Source organism: Schistocerca piceifrons, chromosome 5 (genome assembly GCF_021461385.2).
Source record: "Schistocerca piceifrons isolate TAMUIC-IGC-003096 chromosome 5, iqSchPice1.1, whole genome shotgun sequence".
In the NCBI taxonomy this organism is placed as follows: Eukaryota; Metazoa; Arthropoda; class Insecta; order Orthoptera; family Acrididae; genus Schistocerca; species Schistocerca piceifrons.
In genome coordinates, this window is record NC_060142.1 from 349,554,017 (window position 1) to 349,575,259 (window position 21,243).

Below are 21,243 nucleotides of genomic sequence, written 5' to 3' on the forward strand. Positions count from 1 at the left end.
AGTTACATAATTCCGTATTCATGGAGCTGAAGATGGTGCCAATGGGGCACCGAATCTGGTGGCTAAATAAAATTATTAAATAAAGACACGGCTGTTTATATCTATTTTCTTCAGGTCTTCAACCAGCCGCAGTCTCATTCCATTTACGCAAGATGGAATAATAGAAAGTGTCTATACTGCGCCAAACTTTCTGAACTGGGGAGAGATCCGGCGACTTTGTTGGGCAAGTTTGGGTTTGGTAAGCACGAAGAAAAGGAATAGAAACTCTCGCCGTGTGCAGGCAGGCATTATCTTGCTAAAATGTAAGCCTGGGATTGCTTGCCATGAAGGGCAACGAAACGACGCGTAGAATATCGTTTACGTACCGCTGTGCCGTGAGTGCGCCGCGGATGGCCTTGCTATGAAAAGAAATAGCACCCCAGACCATCATCATTCCTGGTTGTCGGGCAGCATGGCGGGTGACTGACAGTCACGTTGGTATCACATAACTGTCCGGGGCGTCTCCAGACACACCTACGCTGGTCATCGGGGCTCATTTCGAAACAGGAAGACTGTTCTACTCCAGTCAGTGTGAGTTCAGGCCGAAGACTGAAACTAAAGCCTATATTTCTTTTTAGTAGACATCTTTTAGAGAGGCGATATAAATGCAAGAAATCGACGTGTCGATGAATCGATATAAGAGCATGTCTATGTAGTTATTACTTTTCCCCCTTGTTTTTAAGTATTAAAAGAAAAATGACAACTGAATCGACAGCCATATTGGTAATTCGAACGGCAGAATCCCTCAAAGAGGAACATGTTAACTGTTATTCGAAAAAGCGCGACTAGAGATCGATTGTCGGCGATTTGCATGGCGGTCGGTCCGGAGCGACGCGGGGCAGCGAGTGCGCCGACGCCTGGGGCTGCTGTCGGGTGGTGGGAGGGGCGGCGTGCAACGGGGGCGGCGCGCGCCGACATCGATCGCCGCGGCGGCGACCGGGCGGCGGTGCGCGCCGCGCCGCCAGTCGGACCACGGCGCCGCTCCCCGACGCCACGGCGCCACCGCGCGCCAGGCCCGACGCCCGCTCCGCCGCCGCCGCCGCCGCCGCCGCCGCCGCCGCCGCTGCCGCCGCCGCACAGGTGAGAGACGCTAGCGAGTCTGGCCGGCGGGACGCCGCCGCTCGATGCCCCGCGACAAACTTCCGACATCCGGCCGTCACCTCGGGAGCCCAGCGGGCGTTGTGTGATTACTGGAGCTTCTACATCTGCCGCACACGAATTCTTGGCGAATAGCGAGTTGTAGAGCACATACGATGAGTGGCGCTCGTGTATGGATACCCGTTACTGTAACTGGTCAGTGGGAAGTAACGCCTTGCTTAGTTTGGAGATAGTCGGCAGTTGCCAGTGCGTTGTCGGAATCACGCGTGACGGTCGTTCATCACACGGAAGCCGAATTCTATGTTCTGCACAGGTGCTCCAAGCCTTCTGCTATTTTCTGTGTTTATCAGATGTGCCACCTGCAAGCACACTGCATCAAGCTGGAGCAACCCATCAACGCGGCATTACATTTCTGTTTGACATCACGATTTTTCACACGAGACTGTAATCACTCTGATTTTCAACACTGATAAATCTTACGTATGATATATTGTAATTTCTCATAATTCTCGAATTTAGTATAGCAATAGATGGTTTATATGGGGTTGACGACGGTAAAAGATAAATTGTTCCATGTCAAGTGAAAGAAAGTTGTTGAAATTGACTTCTGTGTAATGGCTACGAGGAGGAACTACACGTCGTTCAGTGAGCACATCGTTACAGATCATCTTCGTGAAAACAGAATTGCGATATCTTCAACGGCTCGGTGACTACATTTCTATACGATCTATACGATCCAGTCGTAGGTACGACATCTCCTGAACATCGCTGCCTGTTATTGACCCATATTACTTAATTATTAATTAATTCCCCTAATAAATCTCACGACCGGAAGTGCTAAAGATCTACAACTGCCTTCAATACTGCATAGCCGATAAATATCTAAAACTGTCTATATAGGAGGACAATAATCAGACTTCGATATTCATTTTCCCAACAAATGTCGATGAAGTGTTCTTTATTGCAGTTTTAACTGGCATTGGCTGTACTGAAAAGGAAAGGTTTCATTATAACACGAGAAATATGCGGTTATTGTTTTCCTTCATGAAAGCTTTCGTAGGTATGAAAACCTGTAGAAGTGTAAATCCATTATGGAGAGCTGAGTTTCTCCTCGTTACAAAGTAAACGTACTAATGGACAGTCATTCCACTAGCTGGCAATTTCAGGGTAGAATATTAAAAATTTCTTGTATTTCCTAGCATTATCAAGACGGCAGAAAACACTAACTGTTGCCTGAGAAAATGAAGTTCCACATACCGACGAGAAGTTTGCCACAGCAGCATTTCAATGTTAGGGGCTGGGGAACAGATTTTCAAGTACTGACGCGAAGAATTTCTCGAAAGCTTATAGTCAGGGGGACATCCGTTACGGTTGTAATTACACTTACGCTACCAATAGCATTTGATATTGGTTGTAAATACACTGTATACTCGTGTGTCACCTATGAAACAAACGACGTTACGTTAAGCGTCCATGAATTGCTTACGATTGCCACTCAAGGTAGCACAAAACCAGTGCGCTATAAGTGTATGGAGGAACAGAAACTAAGCTGGTTGTGACTAACGAATCAGTGCGCGGGCCATTTGTTTTGTCAGCTAACAATCCGAACGTAGTGTAGAAGAGAGATCTCCCGCAGCCGACTCTAAGGAGAGACGGAAAAATCAGCAGGACGACATGTGAGGTTACGTGAGACTCCGCACCAGTGGGAGGCAGTGACAGCGAGAAGAGCGCGCCGGGTCTGGCCGTCAGCGTAGCTAATCTGGCGGCCTCTCCCCTCAGCCAGCGGCGTGTGCGTGCGTGCGTGCGTGGAGCCTTTATCGGGCGCGCGGCCGGCCGCCTGCCGCAGCCAGATAAGGCGCAGTGCGTGCGCGCCACGCGTGGCTGCGTGCCGATCGATGCCCGGCGCTGCTGCTCACCTGACGAGCAGGCCAAGGTCGCCCCGAGCCCCGCAGGCGCCACTTATTACTACATTCGCGCTTCCTCGTCCTGCAAATCCATACTCTTTCGTCTGCACTGTGTACATCCCCCAACTGCTAGATGCGCGACTCAACTCTCACGACCGAGAGCTAAAAGTACTACACGCCAGGGGCAACCGTCAGCTCCCAAACGGCAAGGAGGTGAAACGAAGGACTTCAGTACGTGTACTATGCGTATACTTAGGGCTGGGTAAAGGACTGTTAGGGGGCATTGCCTCACCTGTCTTTTCCTGCAGCGGTAAAGGGAGATTGCGTGGAGAAAACTGCTAAGTAAAAGTTCCACTCCTTATTCAGGAGTGACGATGGAATAAAAGTGTTTTCTCCTGAGATATTCTGGTTCTTGTGTGATTTAATAGTGCTGCATTAATCGTAATAGATTTTTAAAAAAACTAAATTACTGAACAGACGAGCAGCCATCCTTGTACTGTCTGTAGAACCCTTATCAAGTAATCATAACAACAGACATCGAACAACTTCAGAGAGGCACTGCTAAGATCGGTTAGCTCATACGAAAATTTAATATAAACTCTCGGGGAATGTAAGTAGGAATTCTTGGAAGAGAGACGACGTAGTTCTTGTGAAACCCTGTTGGTTGAATTTAAGCAACTTGTATTCGAAGATGACTACAGTCCCTTACGGACAATGAGAGAAAGATAAGAGACATCAGGGTGTATACAGAGGTGTAAAGTCAGTCATTCTTCCTTCGCTCAATATGTGAATCGAATAGGAAAGAAAACTGGTAATTTTAGTACAATGTACCCACCAGCATGCACTGTGCAGTGCATTGTGAAATGATACTGAAGACGTAGATGTAGTTCCGTAACAACCTAATACTTGAGTGACCAGCCAATTTCCTTACGAGGGTCGTCTGAATTGTTCTTTACCAGTTTTTTAGTGCTTACTCTCCTATTCTGTACATTTACGAAAATATTAACTATCCTCCAATTACTATTTGAGCCTTTAGGGTTATTAGATCGTTAATCAGAATTTATTTACTGGTCCTTATGTCTAGTTTATCGTCCATCTCTGTCTTTAATTAAGACTCATTTACTACAAATAATAACTACCCTTATATCCAGGTAAGACACACGTTAGGTGCATGATTCAGCAAAGCGCCCACAGCTGAGTGTCTGTCAAGGATATTGAAGCGGCCGATTTTTGATAGCAACAGAAGTAGCCCTATACGGAGGACTTTAAAAATTGCTTATGAAAACTTGAGATGGTTTTCGTGACTTTAAGCAGAGCAAAATTTCCAAAAATCTAACTGTTCATTTCAAAGAAACTCCGTATAATGATCGTTACTATTTCTCTACATAACCATCGCCAGAGATTGCTCAAGTACATAAGGCATCGAGCCCTTTAATAGCTTCATGTAAATCAGCAACAGAGTTCTCTCCTCTACCACGCTTTGTGGTCTAAATCGCAGCGTAGTATTTTAAGACTTTGAAAAATAAAGAAAAAGAATGGAAGAAAGCAGCATACACAAAGCTAGTTTAATACCTACGGTGTACTGCTGACGAGAGCAATTACTTTATCATTTATAATTTGAGTATCACTTCTTTATTCTCCCGTTTTCTCTTTTCCATTCACGCCCCTTCCATACCTCGTCCCACCGACCCGCCCTTCCGCGCCCCACCCCACTTTCTCTCTCTCTCTCTCTCTCTCTCTCTCTCTCTCTCTCTCTCTCTCTCTCTCATGATATACTGATTAAAGTGGTTCACCTTCGTTTCTCCGAGTACCATTTGCCACAACTAAGTGGCAACATCAGTAGAGGAGAGAGTGTCCTACTAATCTTTCTGCGAGAAGGCTACAACAGACATTCTGACGCTATAGACCAATCGCTCTATCAATGTGAATCTGCCCAACCCCACTCATTTTAAAGAAAAAATCGTATCAGAACTTCGTATTATACTGCTCATATCTTTTCTTTGTTGTTGTAACTAAAGCTGCAAGTACATTACCTACCTGTGTAATCTTATTAACATAAATTACAAAACATGTAGAAAAAAACCCAAAGATTAGCCTACCACTTAAGGACAATGACAAACTTTAGCGGAATTTTGACAAATTCCACCAACGTTATTCCTTAAATAATATGACAGATCTACATAAATAAATGTCCAACATGATTCTAAAAGTATTTACGGGCACTGTCATACTCTAAACTAGCGACTCCCTCACGTGTATATTGAAGGTAAGCTAAATTTACTCAGAAATTCGTAGGTGTAAGACGCCAACAGAAAACGCGATATGGTCTCTCAACGCAGCTGGATGTAATCTTGTTTCAAAGAAAGAGTTAAGATACTGATGCAAAAAACATCATGTGCCGTTTTTTGATGGCACCAACAATCTTCAATATCTTATACTCACGAAAAGTAATATTTTGGCAACCATTTAATTTTTAGAACACCTAACAGACTACTCACTCGAATTTCATCTCTGAAAGTAAGAGGTCCTTTCATTTTTTAATACAACGAAAATGCAAAGGAGAAAATGAGAGTGAAATCGAAGACTGAATGTCATATTTAACTGGAAATAAGTGATCATCCAAAATGAAGGTCTTAGGAGCTTTTCAATTATTTTGTCATATTGTTAAAGAAGGACGCAGTTTCTGATTTTGGTTGCAAAAATTGGACGATATGTAAGGTGCAAAGAGTATTAATGCCACTGAAAACGCAGCATGAAATAGAACAAGTTAATGCAAATGTAAAGCTGTTTATTATTTCGATACAAAATAAACAGAACTGTAACTAAATAGATTTGTTTGTTGCACAATTCTGTCTTAATAGAAATCCTGTCTACCTATAAAGAAGTAGCCAAATTTAAACAATTAATGTATTTACTCGGTAGTAATTGCATACGTGGAAATATTTAAGATTATTCTTTTATAATGGAAAGAAAAAATAATCTAGAGATTGGCATGTTACAAATACCGAATGAAATATAATTTAAATAATGCAGTAAGTACTTTAGTTTCGGTCAATTTAAGCTACCGAGCGAGGACCGAACTTTTATTTGGAATAATCTCGGTTAAAATTGCCGTCCGACCACTCTCATTTAAGATTTTCTTGGTTTCCCATGACCTGTTCAGGCGAATGGCAGGATAATTTCTTAAGGCCATGTCGAAATTCCGTTACCTCCGTTCAGGGTACTGCGACTCTAACAACGTCGATGTTGGCGGAGCAGTAAACTCTGAACTAGCCTCATAGCCTCAACCTTACTTCCTTTCCCAACCAAGCTGTTTACGCTGTGATTTCCATATGTGGACTGTTTGATGAAAGACCTGATTACCTGATGTACGGCAGGCTTCGGCCATGTTACTTTTTCACCTACGCTCCAATGAGCGACACACAGTAGCCACCTGTTTTTGTGATCCTCTGTCCTTGTGGACAATGGAGTTGACGAGCTGCGGAATTTAAGCTCTGTGTAGTACGAGTGCTGCAGGCGCCGTGACCCCGGCTATCAAACACAGTAGCAATGTCTGATAATGATTCACAAGTAGGCTTTCCTTTCTGCTTTCTCTTAATAAACAATTCTCATTCAGAATCCCAACGAACTTCTAATGTTATAAAAAAACAGCCATTGTCCACCAGTGAGCTTCTAGATAACCATAACATGTTCAATGATAGAAATAACCGATTCAAGGGCATGTAAACCGCGAAACCAGCCATGTTGTTATTCAGCGAGATTATGTTTATTGGTGTTGTTGTGTTGTTATGAAATTTTCTGTGCAATTTCTTGCAGTACTTTGCCGAAAGCTTGGCGAGAAATAAGAGAGAGCGATGAAGGCCTTTTAGTATCTTCGGGTTTTTGTCTCAAACCAATTCAGTTAGCCTACTTTCTATACACGTTTACTGTAAATACATCCCAGAAGACTGAAAAAGACCTTGGGCTGCGCTTGGAGGTATCATGTATGGGCTGATATTAAACGCAGAAAAGAATTCTAGAGTCGGTCTACCATAATGCTTCGCATAAGCCGATAATGGTGAAATCATATGAATTTTTGCATTATCTTGAGTAAAAATACGTGCACTTACATAAGTATGTTACAAAATGTCCTTTTAAATCCTGCATGACAAGTTAGTAACATGTTACACACAGACATTCCCGAAAACATATTAAATACATTGCCGCTTCAACTCTGTCGGGCGGTTTGTAGGATATAATTGGACGAGTAAATCACCCATGCTCTGAGGTCGAGATAGAGAGCTTTTTAGTCACAGTAACTATCGATAATTTTAATGTGCATTATTCTTCGTTCAACGTTCACTTCCTTTGTTTAACTTCCTCTATTTGCTCCCACACCTAACTAGCAAGCAAGGATAGACACTTTTTTGTTAGCCCAAAAAATAAATGGCTCTGAGCACTATGGGACTTAACATCTGAGGTCATCAGTCCCCTAGAAATCAGAACTACTTAAACGTATCTTAATATAAGGACATCACACACATCCATGCCCGAGGCAGGATCCGAACCTGCGACCGTAGCGGTGCCGCGGTTTCAGACTGAAGCGTCTAGAACCGCTCGGCCACACCGGCCGGCCTTATTATCAGCTGTTTGTTTAATATATTAGGTGCATGAACTTCTAGTTGACAGGACTCATGTGAATGTCTTGGATATTTTATTTGTTAAAAAGAATTTCGTAGCTCGTATTGTAATACATTACCGTGAATTAAATAAATTCGTGATTTGCGATAGGTGCTATAATCAAAACTAAGTACTGAATTGACCACAGGAACCTACATGTAACTATACTACGTCTTGCTTAAAAAACAATTGAAGTTGTACGGTCAACTACATTTCGCTTTGTAGCACGTGTCCTTCCTTTGCCATGGATGAATATTCTGACACATGATTCAACAGTAGATTGTTATCAGGAAGCTAAGGTCTCCAATCGCCCATTACCGAGCAGTTTGTCGTTAGTGTGTTAGACATGTGAGTGCACTGGTAATTCAAGCTGTTGTAATGAACGTGTACAGAACATGTGACGAATCTCGCAGAACACATAGCGTAAATAAGACAAAACCTTTAGATATAACACGACCTTTTTTGTGAGTACTGTTCAAAATTTATTAAGACAATTTTACTTTTTATGAGCAGAACATGTCGTAGGTATTGTTAAAGGAAACGTTACAGAAACGTATTGTACACGTCTTCATTCGGGCTTCCCAGAAACGAGATTACCATGCGACGAGACAATAGAGAACACGTACACCACCAGTTTCTCCAAGTACGACACAAGAGCTCACGCCCTCTCTGCTTACAAGACTATATATGCGCTTGGTAGCAAATGGCTTCAAATGGCTCTGAGCACTATGGGACTTAACATCTGAGGTCATCAGTCCCCTAGAACTTAGAACTACTTAAACCTAACTAACCTAAGGACATCACACACAATCATGCCCGAGGCAGGATTCGAACCTGCGACCGTAGCAGTCGCGCGGTTCCGGACTGAAGCGCCTAGAACCGCTCGGCCACCGCGGCCGGTGCGCTTGGTAGCCCGCTCACTTGCGACAACTACACTGCTGAGAAATTTCCAAACCTTGGAGCACATATTCTTGGTATTAGTAAAAAGAACCTCGCCTATTGTTATGCTGCATTTGTTTACGCGAATCATCTACATAAATATTGTGCGGTATGGTAGTTAGTGATACGAAATTGAGGGGAAGGACGAATATTAAGGCACTAATGTCAACGATTAAACTACATAACAACTCTTTTCTAATGCAATAAACACACTTAAATAAGAAATGCGCACTGAAGAAAGGACACGCATTCGTTTCAAACGTGTTACAGGTCGCCATAAAGAAAGTGAACGTCCATGTCATCGGCAGCAGATGAGCGAAATACTGTCAGGATACTTTATACAACAATCCAATGATAGAATGAATTTTGGTCTGTGTCTTTCAGGGAGAAGACTCCATGAATAAATGTATCACCAAGTCACTGGATTCATATTGTTGGTAAAGTGTTGTCACACACAGTATTGAAGTAGGGTGACATGCTTGCCTACCACGCAAAGAAGCGCTACACAGCTTGTAAAAGATAACTGTTTACAGTGATGTAGGTCACGTCGAGACGAAAAAATTGATGTATGACACTTGTGTCCAAGGAAGGAAGATAAGGGTTTAACGTCCTATAGACGTCGAGGTCATTAGATACGAAGCACAAGCTCGGATTGATTCAAGGATAGAGAAGGAATCGGTCGTGCCCCTTCAAAGGAACTATCCCAGCATTTGCTTTGGGGAAAACACGGAAACCCTTAATCAGGATGGCCGGACGTGGGTTTGAACCGTCGTCATCTAGTCCAGTAAGCTGACCACTGTGCCACCTCTCTTGGCACTTGTGTTTTATTGAGCCGGAAACATCATGGAATTCGCCTAAAAAAAGGGGGGGGAGGTACAGCGCATTTGCACCGCGCATGATTTTGGCGAAAATAGTCCTTGAATATAAGCAGGCCTATGTTCTACGTACAAAATTTAAGATATTTTGTGTAAATTTTACCTGAAAATATTGTGCATTTTAACAGCGTAGAATCAACAATTAAATCGTTTTGCTTTCTGGCCTTCTTAATACGACAACAAAGGGATAAGTTTAGATCGAATTGTAAACGTAATTAGTTTGTGCATAACGTTCCCAAAATTTTTTTTTCACTATCCTCATGGGAAAATTTAAATTATTAATGTTAACGAAGTAGCCGATTAAACCAGTGGCGTAAGAGAGCGAGAGGATTTTGAAAAACTCGCTTGATGTACATGTGCTGTAGCTTAGAGAATTTCTACAGGCCAGTTTGAGGTTGTTTCCCGGACTGATAGACCGCAAATTTCCTTAATCAAACTATTTGTCTCGAATAGCAAGCAGTTATTGTTTACACCCTGTATAAGAAATATGATACGTTTGTATCAATTGCGCTGTCGTGCACCTCCCTAATTTTGATGTATCTGTCAGCTGTTTGTATCATTTCTGGCAATGGCAAGGATAGCGTTTCTGAAGATCGGAAATTTGTTAACATCGAGTACAGATTTAAATATGAGGAAGTCTTTTCTGAATGTATTTGTATGGCGTGTAGCCATGTATGGAAGTGAAACATGGACGATAAATAGTTTAGCCAGGAAGAGAATAGAAGTTTTCGAAATGTGGTGCTACAGAAAAATGCTAAAGATTAGACGGGTAGATCACGTAGCGAATGAGGAAGTACTGAAAAGAATTGGGGAGAAGAGGAATTTAAGGAATTGACTTGAAGAAGGGATCGGTTGATAAGACATGTTCTGAGGCATTAAGGGATCACCAATTTAGTAGTGGAGGGCAGCGTGGACAGTAAAAATCGTAAAGGGGGATCAAGAGATGAATACACTAAGCAGATTCAAAATGACGTAGAGGGCAATAGTTACTTGGAGATGAAGAAGCTTGCGCAGGATAGAATAGCGTAGATAGCGGCATCAAACCTGTCTCTGGACCGAAGACCACAACAACAACAACATACTGTCATATCTTCATATCCATTGTCAAGTACTTATTATTTTTTAATTGATAATCACAGAAGAGTGTATCTGACTGTACCCACAAGACCCACCGAGACAGCAAGATGATTAAAGTGAGACATTAATTACTAGCAGCACACTCCCGTTTCATTAAAATATTTCATTCAATACATCAGAGAGGAAAATGTATTACATTTGGGGTGCGTATCCAAGTACAGGGTAAAAGAAGGAAGATAATTATTTTTGTTTAGTTTGGTTTTGTATTTGCGCACAGGCATAAAATAGAAGATCTGATATTCTAGAAACTAAATAATATATATTTAAGGAATATATTTCAGTCACTCGTCGGAATTATTTGAATATTTGGTTGCAGGTTTTGCAAATCCCTGTTAACACTGTGGGGGAAAAATGGTCATAAATATTCGTCACAAAATACAGGTGATCAGGTCTTCATTAAAGTAATCTAAATTTTTTCAACACAGTTAAATTTGTTATAGGCGATGAATAGTACCTGATTATCGTAATTAGAAAAATTCTGGTTTTGGAAATGATTATGTTGTCTATTCATGAAGAAGGGAACTAATTATCACCCTTGTAAAGTGCAATCAGGGTACGGAATACGCTGTTATCTTTAGTGGAACTTACTGATTTAACCTGCAGAAAAAGTTCATCATAGCAGTATAAATGAAGAACTCTATATTTTCCTAATTCACAAACATACACATCCACACACACACACACACACACACACACACACACACACACACACACACACACACAACACTGTATTTTGTTCTTCGCTTTAGGTGTTTCTCCTTCGTGAACACGATTTGTGAACGAGTGACCCCTAAGTTTGTGTATCTATTCTTTTGGTCGCGCGCATTTTCTTTTATCTTCGTGCAACTACCTTAACAAGAAATGTAAATGGTTAGTGGATTACAAATTTCAAACTCCCATGAACCATTTGGGGTCAACGCTGGCAGCTGATTCTTAGCTAAATGCATGGCTTCAGTCGTGTCATTTCAAATATTGTTTTGGCATTTACGTGATTCTCTCCGAGGTATCGAACAAACTGGTGATGACGCCACTCTTTATTCGGGCGTCACATCTAGTCAATACCACCTGTTAGAGTTACTTTATAATAAGTGAGCAAATTCTATTTACGCCTAAACTGCCTATAATTAGCATTTGTCCTCTGGAACAATTCTTTCACACAATACCGTAAGCGTGTAGCTAACGCGATAAACTATGCAACAGATGTTAGTGGTAGTTCATTGATGCTACAAGCTAGAGAGACTATGTTTTTACAAACCGGACTGCATGTTTTATAAAAGGCATAACCGTAGAAATTCCTTATTTGTAACCATTGTTGTTAAGTGTTTTTCCTTTGTGAGACTGCTAAATATTCATCGTAACTTCTGATCATCTTTGGAGCACATAGAAGTAGCGTTTCATTAACACGTTATGAACGCCTTCTGATTAATTATTACGTGTCAGATGTGAGTGTCTGGTGTGTGCCTTGTATGTATGTGGTGTGAAGTTTGCTAGGCTGCACCTGCACATTTGTGATCTTGTGCTTTATCAGAAAAGACTTCATGATTCCTTAAATTTAAAATGAAGAGTTGCTCTGACGCTTTGATGGCTCAGCTAGTTAAGCCACCAAAAAGTCAACTACGTCTCATATTACGAGCCAGCGATTTTGGTACCGTTTGATTATTACAGCTAATTGCGAGGACAAAACATTATTCATTCGAGTGAATGCAGCAGTCTTTCTTAAATAAAGACTACAACCAATTAACTCCCCTCTTACTTCGAATCAACATACCCTCTCTAAAGAAGTCTAAAATATAATTTTATCGAATGTGGTAAGCCGAATAGTTATTTCCGTGGAATGAAATGTGCTGCATCAGTTACAAGACTTATTGCCACATCTATGTAAATAGCAGGAAACGACAGTGTTTTGAATGGCATGTAACTGAAAATGCACAAAGAAGGCAAGACTTCTTTAGCCTTCTGGCCTCACATTATGGATCCCTGCAAGGACAGTTATGCCCAGTGACGTCATCGAGATTAAGGGGAGGACGGTCGAGCGCCAAAATGGCTTGTTGACCTTGTCCTAAGTTCACCTCAGAGATCGTATGACACTGTATGTTGTAAGCATGGTCACAGCCCTGGAATATAACTGACGTATGCCAATACGTCTAATGTAGCTAATCTCGAGCTGTTATTACAGGTTTCAAAGTTTCTGTTGTGTGGTGTACAATACAAATACTTATTATCAGCCAATGCAGTTCTGTTCTACGATCAGGAGGTTAATGCCTTTCCGGATACGTTTTCTTTACATTTTCAATTTATTTTAATATATCTTTCAACCATTTGTGCTTGGGTATTCTACATATATATTTGCAGACTGCATCGCTAACTGCTTCCATTAAAAATGATTACATCTAGTCATTTAAAAATAATTAAGAGTAGAAAGAACCTTCGTGAACTCACCTGGCACTTTATGGATAGTTAAAGAGGCAAATGCTCGAGAGTCATTCTGAAAGAAAGGCTCTTGATCTGACGAGCCACGCAATTCTCACCACACCCGCCTCGGCGTCATAGGCCCTCCCATGTCCCACTGTCACGCAAACAGTGAGCAGGGACGGTCGTTTACGATTCATTTGTCGATTTTAAAATGTGTGATAAAATTGACATCCCCGCCTAGTGTGAAGTTTGCAGTTTAACACAGTTGCTGAACGCGAGAAGTTCGCCCTATCGAACTTTATAGAGAGAGAACCGAATTTTAAGGAACTGTGATTGTGATGACTGAAGTTTCAGTTCGAAAATGGTTCATCATGTTTAATGACGGATGAATGAATATTCACGGTGAAGAATGATCAGGTCGACCTTCACTTGTGACTGACGATCTCAAATCAAGGACTGAGTAAAGAATTCAACAGGGCAGAGTTTCACTGTTGATGATCTGGGCTTATGGTTTCCCGAAATTTCACGATTAGTTTATTATAAAATTGTTAATAGTGATTTGGATTATAGAAAAGTTTCTGCCAAGTGGGTTCCTCGATTTTTAACACATGAACATAAGAGACAACACAGAGCTGCACTGACTTTGGTCACTAGGTACAACAAGGATGGCAAGGAGCTTTTTTAACCTCGTTGCTACTGGTAACGAGTCTTGGGTTTCACATAGAAGTCCAGAAGCAAAGGGCCAGACAATGGAATGTCATCATTCACAGTTCCCTACCAAACCAAAAAACGCCAAACAAATTTTGAGCACGGAAGGATTATGGCCACTGTGGTTTGGGATCGAAAGGGCGTCCTACACGTCGCCTAAAGGAGAGACCATACACAAATGCTGCGCCTTACTGCCAGACCCACCGACGACTAAGTCGCGCCTTTGAAAATAAACTGTGTGGATTGTTGCGGAGCGGCGTTGTGCTTCTTCACGGTAACGCTCACCCATGTTTTGTTGCGTTAGCAAAGGATTATATTGGGGGAAGTTTTTGAATATCTGTCATATGGCCCAGTCTTGGCCCCGAGTGATTACCATCTTTATCAAATTGAAGAATTTTTTGGGTGGAAAGCGCTGTGGAAATGACAATAAACTGAGAGACCATGTTAACGACTGGTTCACCAATTTGGCAGCAACTGAGTATGCGAAAGTCGTAGGAAATCTTGTGGAGCGCTACGACAAATGTTTAAATTTGAACGGTGACTATGTATAAAAATAAAACAAAGATAAAATGGCTCTGAGCACTATGGGACTTAACATCTGTGGTCAGCAGTCCCCTAGAACTTAGAACTACTTAAACCTAACTAACCTAAGGACATCCCACACATCCATGCCTGAGGCAGGATTCGAACCTGCGACCGTAGCAGTCGCGCGATTCCGGACTGAGCGCCTAGAACCGCTAGACCACCGCTGCCTAAAACCAAGGTACAAAACTATGTTGTAAAACAAGTTTTCTTTCATTATCTTGCATAAAAATGACTGGATAAACAGGCTTTCTTTAATTTTAAAATGATTCTCGTACTAGATACTGAAGTGCAATGTTTGTCTTTCAATAGTGCTATCGTCCGCCCCGATAGCTGAGTGGTCAGCGTGACGTATTGCTGTCCTACGGGCCCGGGTTCGAATCCCGGCTGGGTCGTGGATTTTCTCCGCTCAGGGACTGGGTGTTGTGTTGTCTTCATCATCATTTCATCCCCATCCGGCGCGCAGGTCGCCCAGTGTGGCGTCGACTGTTAAGACCTGCACCAAGGTGGCCGGACCTGCGGCTTAAGGGGCCTCCCAGCCAATGACGCCAAACGCTCATTCCCATTTCAATAGTGCTATACACACACACACACACACAAACATGACCGATTTTGTGGCATATCAGCGGTATTTGTGTCAATATAACTATTTTCATTACGCACACAGTTACAGCTGCGCGTCATTCGCCTTCTCCCAGAAGACAGTAGTGTTAATGAATAGTCGCTCCAATTGTTTTTTTAAGAAGTTCACACGACCGGAGTCGGCCTGTGTACTATGCCATTATCAAGTGCGTATGAAAGTTATATAATGACGTTGCTTCCCTACAGTATAACTTTGAGATGCACTTCATAACGGCCTGGTATAAAAGCCGAATACACTCCTGTGAACTTAATAAAGTTCTATAAAAAGCAACTGGAATGGCTTTTCATTGATACTGAAATATCTTTAAACAAATGTTATAACAAACACCCTTACGGATAGTAGCGCGTGTTAAAGTGCCGCTTCCGTGACGGGGATGTACTCTGACTCGGATCGAATCCGCCCGGTGGATTAACGTCTAGGGTCGGTACGTCGCACACTCTACATGTAGTTTTAGACGATTCCTCACATTCCACTAGGTGAATACCAGGTTAGTTCCCAAATACCGGGTCAGCTACACGATTCGGACACATTTACGAAACTTTCAGTTACTTTACCATGAATTACACTTTCCGCAGGCAGTTAGGGGTTACATATTTCGTCATGGGAGGTAACGGGGTAGCGACAGGAAGGACATCAAGTCAACCCTTAAATTAACCATGCCAAATCCGTAAATAACGACGCCGATCTTACACCGATACGGGGCAAAGGCCCAAGAAAAAGGAAAACAAATATTTTACATTCTGTCCCCAGAACCTTAGTAAACCGACAACTCCGCGAAGTCGTGTTATAATTTCTTTCTAGTAAAAAAGGGTTTTCTAACAGTTTTAGTCCCAGAACGCCTGTTCTCAAGCATCAGCAGTAGATAAGAGAAACCAATGTATTACAATTCCTCTTACGTTTTATATGATAGCGTAAATAATTTGATTTTGGATAAGAAGACGATGAACTTTTTTCGTAGTTGCATCAGAGAGAATGGAAACACATTCTGTAATACAGTTTGGCAGCTGAAAAATTTGAATTTTGAAACAATATGTGTGCTTGTCATTGAATGATGATCATTTGAAAAGGGAGGCGACGCCGAATGCTTAGTTATTTATCTCCAAGACTTTCCACTAACGCACTCTTTAAACTTTACCAGCCCCAAGTTATAGGGTCAGTGAAGTATATCTATCGTAATGCCAGTACGCTGTTTCGTTGTTAAACGCTAAAGACACCGCGAGGAATTAATCGATCTACTTACTCCCTTCAAACGTGACTAGCGCGCGTTCTCCCGTTGCTCGGTGTAAGGCTTCGTGCCGCCTCTGTGGCCTTGTTGTGATACGAGGTGCCGCATTGCGCCTACATTTACTTACAGATTCGAGAACGTTTTGGCTTATTGCAACCCAGTAACACTATGACTACGTATAAGACGACGTTTAGAGAAGGAATCATGAAATAAAGTGATTGATCGTCTTCAGAGCATAAGGAATGAGCACAAGAAACGAAAGAGAACGCCTCACTAATGATATTACAGAACATTGCTTGGTACCTTGTATGAAATAATAAACTAATGATTTCATGCTATTCATTTGCTGTGTCACTCGGACCTTAAATAAATATTTGGTTTATTTAGGGTATACAAACATCACACAATTTTCTGCACCTCATTTTCTTTTTGCTTGTAAATGTGGCTTTTTGGAAATTTCCCGATTTTAGGTATTTGTTAAGCATTCACTTCAACACACGTCCTTTACCCGACGATAATCATCTAAGTCATAACAAATATGGGCTACATGAATCTTCTACATATGTACAAAGCAAGCCATTAAATTTAGTAGCTGTGGTGAATTTTTCATCGGTTGTCATATTAGGATTCCATCGAATCCTGCTCCATGTTCCTTTGAAATATCGACAAACGTGAGATTTATTTTATTTAAAAAAATAAGCTTTTTGTCCTACTCGATATAACGTCAAGAAAAACATCTATGATGTTTTTAGTTAGATAAATGTCACGTCAGTACTGATTCAAACGGCTTCAGTTGTAAGTAGGCTGTTTATGTTTTCTTATTGGCAACGTTACGTAGCGCTCTGTATGAGAGTCGCTGGCTGTGCTGTGTGCAATCTGTGGCTGGTTGGCATTGTTGTAATACTCGCCATTGTAGCGTTGGGCAGTTGGCTGTTAACAGCGCGTAGCGTTGCGCAGTTGGAGGTGAGCCGCCAGCAGTGGTGGATGTGGGGAGAGAGATGGCGACGTTTTGAAATTTGTAAGACTGGTTGTCATGAACTGCTATATATATTATGACTTTTGAACACTTGTAAGGTAAATACATTGTTTGTTCTCTATCAAAATCTTTCATTTGCTAACTATGCATATCAGTAGTTAGTGCCTTCGGTAGTTTGAATCTTTTATTTAGCTGGCAGTAGTGGCGCTCGCTGTATTGTAGTAGTTCGAGTAACCAAGATTTTTGTGAGGTAAGTGATCTGTGAAACGTATAGGTTAATGTTAGTCAGGGTCATTCTTTTGTAGGGATTTTTGAAAGTCAGATTGCGTTGCGCTAAAAACATTGTGTGTCAGTTTAAGCCCAATCACGTATATAAATTTTCTAAGGGGACGATTCACAGTACGTGATCGAAATCAAGCACAGTTCTGGCATATAAAAGACGGCGCGATAGAAGCCGAGAGAGTATTATTTTCGACAGTTATCTGCTAATTTTGAATTCTTGTATTCACATTAGGTTTGCTGTTCGCATGTAGACTATATGCAGACTATTTACCAGTCTCGTTCACTTTATGCAGTTAAACTAAACTCCTCCCGAACAGGCCATGAAGTCTCAACGGTACTGACCGGCCGTCGTGCCATCCTCAGCTCATAGGCGTCACTGGATGCGGGTATGGAGGGGCATGTGGGTCAGCACACCGCTCTCCCGGCCGTATGTCAGTTTCCGAGACCGGAGCCGCTACTAATCAATCAAGTAGCTCCTCAGTTTGCCTAATAAGGGCTGAGTGCACTCCGCTTGCCAACAGCGCTCGGACTATACGCAGTTACGAGATATATAGTTAAGACACGAACCTTGATTAATATTTATGTGTAAGATTAGAGATGGTTGGGGCCCCCCTTGCATTTTCACACACACCATGTCTCCTCTCGAGGTAATTTCAACTGTTTATCCTTCCCAGAGCATTAAATTATTCCTGAAATCCACCCATACCATCAACTATAACCTATCCGCTGTCTTCCATCGCAAATAAATGCTCCAAACCACGCTTCTGGTGCGTAGCTGCAATCGTGACCTCTGCTTGATCCTTCTCAGTACTTATCCCCCTCCAGTCTCTCACCCAGAAAATGTTAGCTGAATCTCAAATCACCAGCATCCTTATAGGTATTTAAAACCGCACACATTAAGCTCCCATCTTTTTATTCCTGCCCATGCATATTTTGTGTATTTCAGTAGTACTAATTAAAGGCTAAATATCGGCAATATGGCCATTACCAGCTCCCCTCCCCCTCTACTAATGGGTGAAGATAAAGGATGTCCAACAAAAAAGAAATGAATCACTTCTTATATCGCAAATACATCTTCACGCACTGTAGATAAAAGGACACAATATATTAAGCTTTCACTTCGGCAGACGTGGTTTGATACGAACCGTTGGGTTATAGTTCAAATGGCTCTAAGCACTATGGGACTTTACATCTGTGGTCATCAGTCCCCTAGACTTAGAACTACTTAAACCTACCTAACCCAAGGGCATCACACACATCCATGCCCGAGGTAGGATTCGAACCTGCGACTGTAGGAGCAGCGCGGTTCCCGACTAAAGCGCCTAGAACCGCTCGTCCACAGCGGCCGGCCGTTGGGTTATCTTTCACTCTCTTTATCAAGGTCATTTGCATTTCAGTGGAGTGTTTCCAATGACATTGAAAAACCAAGCACAAAAATAAGACAAAATGAACGAGAAATAGTTGTGACGCACACACATAATTTCCTACCTCAGAATTTGAACTGGAGATAGTTGGAATCGGGCTGTAAACATTGCACTTCATGAATCATAATCAGCCGTCAGAAAGCAGGATAAGACGAAAATGTCCATAAACGTCTGACACAACAAGAATAAACGGACACCGAGCAGCATCAAAACAGAAAAAAATGGTTCAAATGGCTCTGAGCACTATGGGACTTAACTGCTGTGGTCATCAGTCCCCTAGAACTTAGAACTACTTAAACCTAACTAACCTAAGGACATCACACACATCCGTGCCCGAGGCAGGATTCGAACCTGTGACTGTAGCAGTCACGCGGTTCCAGACTGTAGCGCCTAGAACCGCACGGCCACTCCGGCCGGCCATCAAAACAGAAGGAAGGAAGTAAAGAAAAGGACATCCGAAGGTGTGTGACTGGAAATGAATGAGGTTCAACATGCCCTAAATTTTGTTGAGAGACGTGAAACAAGTACAGAAAAACATTAATACCTGTCGTGTTTGTGATCTTAGACTCTTGGAAGTAAATTCTCTTCTGCGCTGTGTGATGAAAGCAGTCTTGTAAATTAGCGACTACTTCAGCAAGAGGAACGTCTGTCATGTGATGATATTAGCCGGGAGGGAAGCGGATGGTAAAAGAGTGGGAGGGGGGGGGGGGGGCGGCGGCGGCATCGCTGTCGGCTTGACTGCCTCGCGGCACGGCGCTCGCTCGCAATATTGATCGACGCTCGAAAATACACTGGCACGAGGGGCAGGAGCGCGCGGCTGCGGCATCAGCTCGCCAACAGCTTAGAGTAACAGTGGTGTGCCGTGCTGGGCCTCCTCAGGCAGCCGGGCTAGTTTGCCGTGCGCCTGCCGCCGCCATTCATTACAACAGCGGTACTTTTGTCCTCGCTACATGTACTGGTTGGTTGGTTGGTTGTTTGGGGAAGGAGACCAGACAGCGTGGTCATCGGTCTCATCGAATTAGGGAAGGATGGGGAAGGAAGTCGGCCGTGCCCTTTCAGAGGAACCATCCCGGCATTTGCCTGGAGTGATTTAGGGAAATCACGGAAAACCTAAATCAGGATGGCCGGACGCGGGATTGAACCGTCGTCCTCCCGAATGCGAGTACAGTGTCTAACCTACATGTGCTCTACGAAACAGTCACGAATGCGTACCTCTGAAAATCCAGATGCATGTGTGTAGTTAAGTTTCTGTGTGATGCTGCTAGCTAAACAGGCCTCACTCTATCGACGGCGTCAGTGTAGAGATAGGGATTAGTGACCACGATGTCATCATAGCGATTGTAGTTACCAAAGTTAATAAATCAATCAAGAGGGCTAGGAGCAGATAAGCAAATGTTAGCGTATCACCTGGACAATGAACTGGCATCGTTTAGCTCCAGTATGATGGAAGTAGAGAAATTTTGGGCAAAGTTTAAATAGATGATCTGAGGAAGTATGCGCAGAGTAAGTGGATTAAGAACAGCAAAGAGCAACCGCGGTTTAACAACGAAGTGCGGAAAATGCTGAGAAAGTAAAGGCTGTTGCACTCTCGGTTCAAAAGAGAACGCGCGAACGAAACAGGCAACAGTGAATAGAGATTCACGCGTCTGTAAAAACATCGATGCGCAAAGCATACAGTCACTTGACCATGGCACAGACTCCTGTATGGTGGACGTAGTAATAGGCATCCCTGGAGTAGAGAAGCAACTGAAACAGTAGAAAACAAAGAAGTCCCGTCCCTGGGTCGGGATGGAATCCCAATTCGATTTTACGAAGAGCATTCTACGGCACTGGCCCCTGTCTTAGCTTGCATTTATAGCGAATCTCTCACCCCGCGCCAAGCCCCAAATGACTGGGAAAAAGTACAGGAGACTGCTGTATATAAGAAGGGTAAAGGAATGGACCGGCGAAATTACAGAGCAATGTCCTTCCTTAACATCTGTTTCCTGCACTTTTCTTCCAAATATTCTCAGTTCGTATATAATACGAGAGTCACTCCATAGAAATGTACACTATTTTTGTAAAAATACAGTTTTCATTCTGCATGTGTGAAAATTTTACAGTGTGTAGATACACCCTTCCCGCGTGTTTTCAAACTTAGTCCAACCTGTTCCCGTAAAAGTGGCGCAGTCAAAGCAAGTCTATCAAGATAGCTGCTACACTTGACGTTCGTCAGAAGCAACGTGCTGTCATAGAATTCCTGTGCTGTGAAAACGAGACAGTGGGAAACATCAACAAGAGGTTGAGAAAGGTGTATGGAGATGCTGCTGTCGATCGCAGTACAGTTAGTCGGTGGGAAAG

At 42.6% G+C, this 21,243-nt stretch overlaps 1 protein-coding gene across 1 annotated transcript in view; it reads left to right on the plus strand.

Moving 5' to 3' along the window:
* Positions 1-850: 850 nt before the first annotated feature.
* The window catches only part of LOC124798981 (serine/arginine repetitive matrix protein 1-like), a 99,157-nt gene continuing 78,764 nt past the window's right edge, over positions 851-21,243 (plus strand). The window contains exons 1-2 of the mRNA XM_047262517.1: positions 851-1,119; positions 2,917-3,070. Coding sequence (XP_047118473.1) covers positions 851-1,119; positions 2,917-3,070 — 423 coding nt within the window. The remainder of the gene's footprint in view (positions 1,120-2,916; positions 3,071-21,243) is intronic.